Consider the following 13,212-nt stretch of genomic DNA (forward strand, 5'->3'; position numbering starts at 1 on the left):
CATTTTGTAATAAAACTTCCATTTTATAATTAGGAGCACCTTGCTCAAGCAGAGTACACTTCCCCATTTTAACTATTCTCTGTTACTGTAGTTAAAATGCACGAGCCTTTTGCCTACAGTGCCATCATTTTTAATTAAATGAGCCTAATTAGTTTTTCTTCCTTAGAAATACACTTTATTACTGCTATGTACTTTTCACTTTTCCCTGGGAGCTCTCTGGAGATTGTACAGACAAAGCTTTTGGAAGAAAAAAACAACAATACATTACAGTAACGTGGAGAACAAAAGGAGACTGACAAAGGAGGTTTGGTCTGTGCAAGTACTCAGTTTAACTGTGTAGACAAGTAGCTGATGGTAATGCTACTGCTATATTTAATTTTGAGATATTTCCAGATGAAAAAGTGGATTTAACAGATTAGTTGCTTGCTAACCCATGACTTCAAGGGCTTAAAATTTTTTTTGCCATCCCAGATCACGGTAACAGTGCTATACCTGGCTATACATCCACTGTTGCATGTACTCAATGCAGCCCACTGAAGGAAGTGCTCCATCTGTATTCATTGCCTTGATTATGGTCTCAGAGCTGCCTCGCCACTTCAGTGTAACAATTTACAACACCACACTAGTTTAAGATCTTTCATACTAGGCTGAACCCAACCCACTTATTGTGCAATAGGCAGGAGAATACATAATTCAAAATTAAGTCAAGGTAGACTCGTAAGTATAAAATGAACGCAAGATTGAATTGAAAAGGCTACGTTCAGAGGCCTACTGATGAACAGCAAAACAGAGCAAAAGATTCTTTCATCTTCAACAGTAGCCTCCCCCTCACACACACTGCAGCTCCTATTCTTACCAACTGAAAACAAAACAAAAAAAAAACAACCCAACCCATCAAGTGCCATAAGTGGGGAAAAAAAAAAAAAGGCATTAAAAGTGTCCTACTTTCCCCAGTGATATACTGCTCTCTGTACTTCAGCCAGACAGCACTGCTGGGAGATCACATTTCCCTGCAGTTTGTTCTTACCTGAAGCTTGGCAGAAGCTGAACCCAGCAGATGACGTTGTAGTAGTAACTGCGGCAGTGCTACCAAAGACGGAGCCCCCTTGCCCAAAGCCAGTGTTCTGCCCGAACACTGGAGGGCTGCTTTGTCCAAACAATCCCCCTCCAGTGCTGGCAGATGGCTGTCCAAAGGAAAAGTTGCTGGCGGTGTTGGTGCTGGCCGGTGCTCCAAAAACACTGCCACTGCTAGAGGCTGCTGTGGAGGCCGCTGGCTGGCCAAAGGCTGGCATTGTCCCAAACCCAGACTGGCTAAAGGTAAAACCACTTGAAGAACTGCTTGCTGGCTGCCCAAAGGTTGGTGCTTGTCCAAAGGCTGGCTGACCAAAGCCCCCGGCAGTGGTGGTGCCGAAAGCAGAAGTACCAAAACCTGAGCTGGCAGCCTGCGTGGTAGTGGTGGCGGTGGCCAAGGTGCTGGTGGTGAGCTGCCCAAACGGAGAGGATGCAGTGGTACCTGCTGGGAGTTGTCCAAAAACAGGTGGTGTGGAAGGAGTGGCGGTTGTATCACCAGCAGGCTGGCTAAATGCTGAGCCAGAAGAGCTGGAACTTGGAGGCTGAGAGAAGACGGAGGAGCCTGCAGAGGTGGGGGCAAACACAGAGGCACCGACAGCTGGACTCTGAACACATGTAGTAATGTCAGAGGTAGCAGCCAACACACTTGTGGCTTCTGCAGGAGAGGCAATGTTTGCTGTAGACGTTGTCGCTGAGACATTCTGATCTGGTGGGGAAGATGCAGAGACGGCAGGAGGCACCGGTGCCTTCAAATCACTTGTGGAGGCAGGAGCAGCGATGGCATCGGGGGGAGGTGCTGCCGAGGTGGTGCCAGAGCCCGCAGAGACGCTGTCCCCGGCCGTGGCCTGGGGTAAAACTGGTTCTTTACCAGACTCTGAAAGCTGTACCTGCGGCTGCGGTGACTGTGACACTGGAGGTGAAGACCCAACTACTACAGCTTCATTTTCAGATGGCTTTTCTGACACAGATGGTAATTTGGCATCCCCTGCACCCTTATTAGAAGTTGCAGCAGGGACAGCTGTTTGCGAAGAACTCAAGAAACTTCCAAATGAGAGGGATGTTGAAGTGGAGAGAGTAGAAGGGGTAGAGGTGGATGTGCTCACACTGTTTGTTTGCTGAATACCAAATGAAAAGGTGGGTTTGCTGCCACTAGAGCCTCCAAGATTAAATACCCCAGAAGACCCTGTGTTGGTTATCTGGACGTTGCCAAAGAGACTGCCTGTGGCACTAGTGCTGATGGACGGGGATGCCGTGCCAGCCGATGTGACTGATGTTGAAGCAGCTTCTCCAGCTTTTCCTAATGACAGGGGAGCAGTAAAAGTAAACCCAGAAGGTATTGTAGATACTTTAGTTGACTGTGCTCCTGCAACGCTGGTAGATGGTACTTTAGTGGTGGTCTTGGCATTATCCTCTGCTTGACCAACCCGAAGTCCCGAGAAGCTCCCAAGAGTTTCCCCAGCTAGGTTGCTCTGAAACAAGTGATCTCCTGGTTTAGACGGAGGGATATCCAACTTGCCAGAGGCTGTGGAGGGAGCAGAAGATGTTGTTGCAGCAGGTTTGTTTGACTGGGTGCCATCTGCTGAGGAGCTATTTCCTACTAAGGCTCCTGGAGCACTTGCTGGCTTGAGGGATCCAAAAGCAAAGGAGCTCTCAGGGACTACTCCAAATTTGGAACTCCCAGCAAGTGAAAATGAATCAGTCTGGGTGGTCTCTTTAGCAGGGGCTGTCAGTGAGAGAGACAAAAGTTACAGGTTGAGTTACAGTATGGAAAGCTCATTTATCATTCTTACAATACTAGCATGCTTTAGTGCTTCACAGATTGTCAGAAGACAGTGCTCTTGCCTCAAAACTATAAAGCCTCTGACCATCAGGTAACTGCCACTTCCATGTGCATTCAGGAGACAACAGTGATGACTCTGAAGCATTTATGGATAGGGTTGCAGTGACAAATAGTTACTTTCCTGTCAAAATACTCTGCTTAACCATCCTTCTCTCTGCCTTCAGCTCCCATCTCTTTTTCAGTTTGATAAAAACATAAAAGACCTGGTTACTACAGACCATTTGCTGTTAACATCATTTCCACCCCTTCTTACTTGGTTCAGCTAAACAATTCCTGACACACACTACAGAACTCTGTTTAAACCAATGGCTCAGAACAGAGTTTGGGTCATAAAAATACCTTCTGGCATTTGAAAAGTCTTCTACAGAATCAAATCTTTCTTTAGAAATTCAACTATTTATAGACCACTGACCAGCTTCTTTGCAGCCTGTTTTCAGCTTTGAAAGACTACAGAAAAGCTCTCAAATGTAATTGTTAAAGCAGCTCCACTTATAAGACATACTGCTGTCTGATAGTGTGAAACTGCTGAAGATTTAAGGGAGACCGGACTAGTATTTTTTGATGTACTGTAATTTCATTTCTGAGCACCAAACACACACACAAATTCTGACTTGAAGACACTGCGACGGTGTTTGGACCATGGGTTGTTTTGGACAAGGTACAGAAAAATCGGCATGGAGATCAGATAACAAAGAGCAAAAGCTTCTTAGCACAGCTGGTATTATCCTTGTGTTTTACTCTGTAAGTATATTAAGTATATTTAAGTATATTAGTAACTGATGCTGAATAATGTAGCATTTGTTTCCTCCTGAGGCACTGAAATTCCCCTGTTCTTCCTCTATCATCAGCTAACAGAGGCAAAAGGTGCTCCTACCATTTCACAGAGCAGCACTGAGTAACTGCCCTCACACAACGCTGTGGTTTACAAATCTGTCTCCTGCACCTCCCACTCCTTTAGTCAGTGTTATTTACCTAAGTTTTTACGTTAACCGAATCTTCAAGTTTTAAACTGTTAGTTCTCTCTGCTTAAGGTCAACAGAGTATTAGTAGCATTGCTGTGGCTGTGATGATCTAAGAATCTAAGCAAGCCAAGATTTGTAAGAAGAGGTGATATCTTTTATTAGAGCAACCAATAATACTGGAAGTGAGATTCTGACCATACAATCTCTTTTGCAAGAATGAAATTAGAGGCAGAAAACTTCAAGAATATTATAAAGCAGGTGTAGCAGTCCCCCTTTCTCCAGACCAGGCAAGTATGGTCTACCTATGAAATGGAAAGGCAGCATATATACTGTCAAATCAATTTTAGAAGCAACACAAAGCCATCCCAAGCATTCCCCTCCCATTACTAAATGCTCATTCCACTTAATGACAGCTGTGTCAGACCACCTCGGCAACTTTAAATCTACAGATTAAAGACAGCAGAGGAAATGACTACAGATGTTACCCTTTTCATAAACTAGCACCTCCTAGACGTTCTTGGCAGCAAATATTTTGCTTACTCTTAATTGAAAGGCAGGTGGCCTAGATTTCTGTGCATTATAGGGCATAATCCAACATACATATAAAATATTATTGCAGCTACTGCAATTTTAATAATAGAACTGCAACATAAAACAACAACCACATGAATTAGGAAGAGTAAGAGTTCTCTTCACAGGGAAGAGATATTGTTTGCACACTCTTCCAAACTAACCTTGTGAAGAAGCAAGGCTGGGCAGCGTCGGTGATGAAGCAGCTGTTGTGACACCAAAATTAAATCCAGACCTAGCAGCAAAGAAGAGAAAGAAAGAATAACACTTAGCTTGAAGTGTTGAAACTTCCAACCCCATGATGAACATAACTTTGAGACTCAGATTTCCAGTACAGACTTGCATGAAGTCAGCCACACAGGCACAAGAACTGTTTCTCCAACAAATAAACAGGCAAAGAGAAGCACACACACAGACTGGGCTCCATGTGCTTCCCTTCTGACAAGGCTTCTAGAGGGTTAAAGACAGTCAAAGTTCTTTTGAGCAGCCCTCATCCTCCCATATTCTTTCCTTTCTGCTGTATATTTCTTCCCCATTCAGGTCAGCAGCTGAACACCATGCACCATATCTTGATAGCTTTTGGGAGACTAACAAGAGCAGAAGCCATAGTGGCGACTAAAGTTTATTTAAGAGCTAAAAGGTAAGAGACAGTGCATGAATACCTGGATACTACCACCTGTCAAAAGGGAGATCACTCATAGCAAGATGGAAATTAAAAGTTTCCATGACTATTTCACACTAAGAATATTCTGTCTTGCAAAAATACTGTGATCTTTCATAATGAGCACTGGGGTCCTCTAAAGACCTTCATTCCCTGAGGCCTTTTAAGCTTTCTCCAATTCTCAAAGACCAGCTGCTGAGATAGAAGTCAGGCTGTGTAACTAAGACATCAGTGACAATGGCACTGTATTTAGCATATGGTTTACAGACGGAGGCACTGCAGCCTGGGACAAAGGCAGGGTTTGTTTGCTTTTTGAATCTGAATTTCCATCTCTCAAAAGGACTATTTTAGCCCTTTGAAGAGCACAGCAAGGCGTTTGGATAACATCCACTTGACAAACTTGCAGAGAAATGGTTAAGACTGGAAGAAACCAGTCATTTGAAAGTACGCCTGTTCTGAAATACTTAATGTTACCCACTTCCTAAAGAAAAAAATTAATTTGAGTATTAAATAGATATGCAGAATTTTAAATGATCATTTCTAAGGAGTTTTCCCTCTCCCCTAAACATAAGATATGATCAACGAAATATTTTTGTCATCCCTGAAAAAACACTCTGTAAGAGATTTCAGAACAACTATATGTTCATAACATGCACTTTGCTTTGTGTTATTGTTGTGTAACAGAAGTCACCAGATGGCACGGGGACTCTCTAGTCACCTTCATGAACAGACCACACAGAATTTATTGTTGCATTAAAATAAATAATTCAGCAAGTCTAACCGTCGGTACAAATTTCAACTCCTAACTGGGAATTCTAGCACTTCTGTCTCTCAAACTTCTGCCAGCATCTGAAACCTGTATATGTATGCCCAGATTAGAAAACCCAACATCATTCTCTTTGGAATTCATCTTCAGAGGTGACAAGTGTTAACATGACAATTCTTCTCTGGGAGCAGAAGCTTCCAGTGTTCAAGCTCTTCTGCTGCTGTAAAGCCAAAGTTGATTCTCACAACTTGCTAGGGATGATTTTCCTGCTCCTGCTCTTTGTTCATTAAATAAAGCACATGGTTTAAAACTAGCTATGGTCTGCCTCTTCTTCCTCTTTCTTAACCTCAACATACAAAATACAGCTCAAATATTCTTCTCTGTCTCTATGACAAGTGGTGACGTTCACTCAGACAGTCAGGGAACCTGGTGCATCAGACCATGAGTGGGTGCTTTAACCACAGTCATACTGCTCTAATTTCAAATGATCACCTGATGATGAGAAATACAGTACACACAGTGTATGATTTGTTCAATAGCCCGCTACAGATAAACCTGAAAAGAAAGCCAGTCAATACTTACTCTTGATTAATTAGACTGAAAAATTTCAAAGCAACACAATATTGTGTCAAATTCTCTCACACCTTCACACTTCACTCAGGTAGGCTCCCACAAACTAGGTCTTCCAAGAACTCTGGTGCAATCTAACACTTGCAGGTGCCATTCTACGGTATTATGCAGCTTATAGGTAACACTTGCTCTAACAGCTGACACTTATAATGTCAATTACAAAGATATCTTAATGTTCATACAGACCCCACAGAAAAGGAGAATGCTTTGTTAAGCTGTGCAGTTGTTGCTGGTACTGATGTCACTGTAGAAGTCACAGCTGTAACTGTTTTAACCGTCCCTTGTCCTGTAAGTTACAAGAACAAGATTATACGTAAGAAAAGAGCACCTTGACATCCAACTGTCAAAAAAGCACACAAGTCTGATTTTACCAGTTGAAAGCAAAGCTTTTTTGTCACTTATACAAATCTGATATTTGGGCACAGAAGCATTCCTGCCACTGTTACAATGTCAGGGAACACATGAATTATTTCAAAGATTTAAGGCAATAATATTTATCTTATTAGAACAAAGACAGGTGTCACCATCTTGACAGTAAAAATTAAACAATTAAGAAAACCCCAAAGCCGAAGAAATCCTCAGTATAATCTCTCATCAACATATCAAAACATGTTCAAAATAAAAAGGAAGTGCTATCAAATTCAGGAGCTGACATTTTCAATAAACCAAAATTTAAGAAGCATTTGCCAAGTCAAATATGATTTTTATCCTAGCTATTTTTACTGCTTCTTACCCCTGGCTAAGAGGCAACCTACATCCATGGCTTAAAGGCAAAAGAGCAATAGAGATGGATTTCAGACATTTATGCAAGAGGCTTATAAAACCACATCCAATGCCAGCATTATTATCTAATACACATTAAAAATCAATTCCTTCCTTCCCCAAGAGTTTCCTCTTCCTCAATTTGCACAGAATGATGTCAACTGAGCATTCCTTTCCTTAGACGCTTCTAAACCGTGCACAACAGATCACAGTGTCTGAACTAGACTTGAAATTGGTCATACAGCCCAGTGCTCAACAAACCCAGTACCCGATTTAGCTCATTTCAAGCTAGTTCAGGTAATTCTATGGTGCTGCAGCCTATAGGATAGAAATACTCATGTCAGACATCAATGTATGGAAAAAACTGCTCCTGTTACTTCAGGATCCAATCCCTTTCCTGCACAAGTACAACAACTTTTCTTGTTTAAAAAAAACACAAAGCAGCAACAATGTCTGCTCTTGATTTGCTAGCAAACCACAGTAGCCTTTAGTAGATGTGCTTTCAACATTTCTTGTTTAGGGTTATACATTTTGAATCCACTTTCAATGAGGAACCGCATCACTGAATTCTAGATGCAGGCACAGAGACAAAACAGAGGGCTGTATACAAAACCACTCTCCCGCTCTTCTGTACTTTGTTTTTACGAATTCTCTCCCTCAAGCCTGACGCAGCAGCCTATCAGTGGAGGCTCTGTGTCCTCATTTTCTGGATCACACACCCTAACAGATGGCAAGAGACATCCAGGCCTTATTTCCATCTCCACCAAAGAAAATTTACCTGAGATTTTGTTGCCAGACGACGTTGGACCAGATGTAGATGCTATAGGACAGGGTGCACACACAGAGGAAGGTGGAGTCTGTCCCTTAAGCGAGCTTGTTAGAGGTGTCTAAAAAACACAAACCCACTTCAGGTCAGTGCAGTCTGTCCATTAACAAAGGTCCTTCTGACCTTGGTCTGGTATCATGAGAGTCATGCAGTGACTTCAGAACCAACTACAGGAAGGCAGCCAAAGCACTTGGAAGTGCCCTTCAATCCTGGGCCCATTATGTCTTGCCACTTAGATACAGGGTCAATATTCAGCTTTTTCAATGTCTCCTGCAGAGGCCAGTAAGCCTCCATTGGCAACAGCTCAATGATTGCAGGGGACAAAACTGCTGCATGTTTTTTTGACATGTGGACATAACACCTAGCAGTTTACTGACCAGTAAGAAATGTTTTCAGTAGAATAACAAGATGGGTAAACTACTCTCTCCCTTGATTGCCTAGCCCATTTTTGGGGGGTGAAATTTAAGTAGATCTATCTAATTCCGTAATACAGTTTTTGTTGTTGTTAGCTGGAACTCTTACTGCTGCAAGGCTGTGGCCATTAGAAAGCCGCAAGTCTTCAGAAGGGGGCAAAAGGCAAGACATAACAAAGATATGCCTAGCATCACACTGTCAAGATCACAGATAAATAAATGGTTTGCCAAGAATGCAGGGCAAGCTGCAAAAAGAGATTTTTAGATGACCCGTCCACAAACAGTTAAATCCCCAACCCTGCTGAGCATGCCCAGTTACAGTATTCCACAGGGAAAGGATTCTATATCAAGATACCTGTTTAGCTTGATTTGTAGCAACAGTTGCCAAAACTTGGTGGACTGCCTGGGCTGCAGAGTGAGGTACAGATGATCTTAAAAAGAAAAAAAAAATATTAAATGAATGACTAGTCTAAAAGAGGACTTCCTCACCTCTCAATGCACAGCTTCTGGAAGTCTTGAACAACCACCGCTATTATAGATTCCACACACAACTCCAAATGAACAAATCTGATTAGGGAATAAACCTCTTAAATGAATCAGCCACATTTAACAAAGGAAGTCTGCAAATGTGTTTAAAGCTCTAGACTTAAACGATCAAGTCTTCTTCACACACTCTTGTCTCTGAAGAGAGTCAGGCCTTTCTATTTTACAAGGAGGTGATGAAAAATCAGCAGGTAAGGGGATTACAATTTTATGCCTAGCGGATAACAAATCTAAGCAGCTTCCTTTATAATGTGGAGCCCAGACAAATACATCCAACTCTCAGAAATGCTGAGCAAGGAGACAGAGCTGGGGGTGGGGGGAAAGTGCTTCATATCTTTGAAGTGTAGTATAAATATTAACGAAGTCATAGCAAGAACTGTGATAAAATTAGCCTATATTCTACATTTGGTTTGGGAATTCTGACCACAAAGTAAATTGTACATCAGAGTCCACAGACAATTGCTGCACAATGGCAGTTACTTCTGGGGTGAAGTATCCTACCTGACATGCTGCGGGCCATACACACACCAAATCACCTTAACTTTGGAACAGCCATCCAGCTTCAGCACCTTCTCAAGTCTGTGGCTCACTAAGTTCAGCAGCTTAAATGGACAATACCAGAAGCTTTCGGAAGCTTAAATTCAACACTGTTTGCATTCTCCTGGTGGCAAAGGCCAGACTTCTCTTACCATAGCAGGCTCTTTCCATCTTGACTCAGGCCAGGTGTTCCCTAAGGCAATAAGTCTTATACTATGTCTACATTATAGAAAGGGCTGAGGCTGCAAACTCCAGACAGTAGGAAAACCTGGGCACCAAAAATTGTATATCTCCTAAAGCATGAGGACTCCCAAACTGCATTTACTATCTGGTCAGCTACAGACTAACTCACAGAAACTTCCTACTGTATTCCAAAGGAAGGGGACACACACAAAACCATAATTTCGCATAGCTGTTTGGTCTTGGACAGGGTTTTGTGCCTTAAACAGCTTTGTATTACTAGCAAGACCTTCCTTTCAGCAACGAGCACGCTCTCTCTACACTGCATGGCTTGGATTTGCCTTCTGCCCAGAGCAAAAGTAAAGCAAACAAGGGAAACCATATTAGCACTGGAAAGAGTCCATGCTGGGATAGTGCAGCTGTAAATTTCAAGTTCATACAAACCCTGAACAAAGAAAACAACAGAAGGTCTGTGAAATTCATGATAGGGTGGGACCTTTTCCCCAGAAAAGTCTCAAGATCACTTGATCCAGAGCTTCTCTGACAAGGCTATGAAAATGCTGGGTTTGACTTTAGTTGTTCAAAGAGGGTTTTTTTTGCACTGAAAACATATATAGAAGTAACTGGACCGGGACCACCAACACACCTAGCTATAGGCCATTGAACAAGTGGTAACAACTGAAAAATCATTACTGCTTAACAACCTGAAGAGTGTGCTGTGGCAGCAAAAGGAAGCCAGGATGCCTGAAGTAGCAAAAATTGATGACTTAACTTTGCTGGGTGAATGCTCTTTATTTTGGTGTGGAATCTGACTGGCAGCCATGGTTCATTTGGGTAGAATTTTTAGAAAGTGAGGTCAGCTATAAAATAAGACTGTAAAAAGCCTTCAAGATATCAAGCTAGCTGGTGCTCTATAAATTAGAGAGATCAATCAATACTGCCAGTCTAAAACTACTTGAAAGTAAGACAGGTCTTTAACTACAGTTCAAGTGAAAACCAGCCTCAGATATGTATCACTCACTCATGTCCTTGTTTACTCACAGCCAGTACTCTCTACCTTTTTCATCATGGTTTTGATGAAACAAAGGGTGGAGAACTCCTCCTGGTCATAACACTGCTTTTAGCAAGATTTCCCAAGCAGAGCTGTTTGCAAATTTTATTTTCAAAAGATGTAGCATTGCCCTTCCCCCATCTCAGTTTATTGCTTTCAGGAGAAAATAAAATAGTAAAAAGCTCCCAAATGGTTTCCCAATTAAAATGCAGAAGAAACCATTAAGTAAATTTCCAGGGCAGCAGCTGAGTACCACCACTGTAAGACTGTTCCCTTTTTGAAAAGCTGCATCACAGAAATTTCACCATTTTTCTTTGACAGTGAAGGGTATACACACATGTATGAAAACGAGAAGCCATAGAACCACAGAAAGTGTCCCAGGAGCAGCATGTACAGCCCACAGTTATATGGATAAAGCACCTGCAGCTCCATGTGGACTTGTATTCAGATGTAGGTGGTGAATTTATCCTGCTTTATGCAGCAAGCCCAACTTTGCTCAGGCTTTCCAGGAGCACCCTTGCCTCCCCAGCCCAGAAACAGCCACGCATTATCTTGGTCACAAGCAATAGCAGGAACAGACAGTTTCAAGGTCATGATGATGACAGGAAAAAGGACTAGTTCTGTGCCTGGTGACAGAGCCTGGTGATAAGACAGAAATCTCTGGAATGAGCTGAGCTGGCTGTTGTCTGTAGGAGGCAGAGACGTAGGAAAGCCAAGTGTTACAGCTAACTCATGAAAAATCTTAACAAATTCACGACTAAATACCAGAAGAAAATAATCATAATTTGCTCATGAGGAAGACAGACTTGCAGCTCTCTATTTTTCCAAAAATTATCGGCCCCTACCAACACCCAACCAAACCTTCAGGCAAAATTCTAACATCAAAAAATTTGAGACAGGTTTCCAGAAAAGCCAGAACACAGTTCTCCCTTCCTCAGGGTTGAATCTCAGAATACATAGAAGAGGCCCAACTCCAGGGAAGGTTTTCTCCGTAGTGGATGACAAAGTAGTAGAATCAATATCTGGAACACTTAAGGCCACAGTCCACACTCAGTGACAGAGGGGTGCACTTCCCTCACAGGAAGAGGCAGAACAGAGGTAGTGACTGGAGAGATACCAGATCCAAAGTACATACTAACAGCAAAACCACTGGATCTCAAAAGGAGAAGATGCCCTAAAATGCATTTCACAGGCCAGTGGTAAAGGAGGTTAATACTGGTCTTGCCATTTGTTCAGGACAAGCCATTAGCAAATCCTTGAATGACCTGGAAAGAAATATTTCTTCCTTCCATTCCACAAACCCAGTACTCTTCTCTAAATGCATCTGCTTTAGGTCTTACATAGTCAGACTATGCAAAATACTACTGCTGCTCCCCACTGGAAGACGTGTTCTATTGCAAGTGCTACCAAAGGCTACCACAAAGAAGGGGAGCAGTCACTCACCCTATTACTGCAGAGACAGCTGGAGTCAATGCACCCGTCTTGAGTTCTCGCACATTCACCACCTGAGGAACGTTTTTCAGAGTTGATTCAGTCAAGGAGGTGCTTACAGCTTTAAGGAAAAAAATAAAAATAAGGTAAAGATGATCTCCATATTAAGCAGTTCATTCAATATGGTGCCTATGAGTAACTCCAGAAGAAATTCATCCAAGTTTGTAGAAGGTATGTGGTGTATCTGGCCAAAAAGTTTGGTATCTCAGCCTTCAATAAGGACACCAAAGAAGTGGACAGCTTTCTATACAGTTGGTACATTTCTCATTGTTAGGTCACCAAATCTGATTATTCTTATACCCTTTTCCTTACCTACATTGTCACTTCTTAGGTTAACAGAAATGACCTGTGTAGTTACACCCCAGCCTCTCCTAAAATTTACATCATTACATCACCTTTCTGCATTTATGCTCTCCCTGGGCAAGGAATACGAACTAATCCAATTTTTCTACCAGTAACTGAATTTTGTTTCTTTTCTGCGCTGATGCTACAGTACTGGAGAAGCACTGAGATATGTCTAAAACCAAACAACAAAAGCTTAAATTAGGAAACTTTTCTCCTGTCATCTCAAAACCTTACAAGCAGATTCAAGGCTTAACACCTTTAACTTTTCAATATTAAAATTGTTTTACAATTCAGGTCTTTAATTCCATAGCTAATAATGAAGAATTACTAATATAGGCCAGCGACATCCTTTCTCTGCTCTCCAACACACCTTCTTGCACACAAATCAACTGCCATGCCAGAATCGCCTAAGAGTCACCGACATTTCTGCCACTGCACAAGACTGGATACAAAGAAACCTGAGGTGGGAGTTTCTCAGGCATTTTGTGCTGGTAGCTTACAGGAAGAAGGAATACAAGAAAACACTGGATAGCTCAAAGGTGCAACAAATACAGATCTGTGTCC

At 42.2% G+C, this 13,212-nt stretch overlaps 1 protein-coding gene across 1 annotated transcript in view; it reads right to left on the reverse strand.

Moving 5' to 3' along the window:
- The window catches only part of NUP214 (nucleoporin 214), a 44,892-nt gene that overhangs the window by 11,932 nt on the left and 19,748 nt on the right, over window positions 1–13,212 (reverse strand). The window contains exons 24-29 of the mRNA XM_026860665.1: window positions 12,256–12,364; window positions 8,857–8,932; window positions 8,041–8,149; window positions 6,687–6,786; window positions 4,608–4,678; window positions 1,028–2,794 (exon numbers count right to left, since the gene is read on the reverse strand). Coding sequence (XP_026716466.1) covers window positions 1,028–2,794; window positions 4,608–4,678; window positions 6,687–6,786; window positions 8,041–8,149; window positions 8,857–8,932; window positions 12,256–12,364 — 2,232 coding nt within the window. The remainder of the gene's footprint in view (window positions 1–1,027; window positions 2,795–4,607; window positions 4,679–6,686; window positions 6,787–8,040; window positions 8,150–8,856; window positions 8,933–12,255; window positions 12,365–13,212) is intronic.

The sequence above is a fragment of the Athene cunicularia genome, assembly GCF_003259725.1.
Source record: "Athene cunicularia isolate RWA chromosome 17 unlocalized genomic scaffold, athCun1 chr17_part1, whole genome shotgun sequence".
NCBI classification, from domain to species: Eukaryota; Metazoa; Chordata; class Aves; order Strigiformes; family Strigidae; genus Athene; species Athene cunicularia.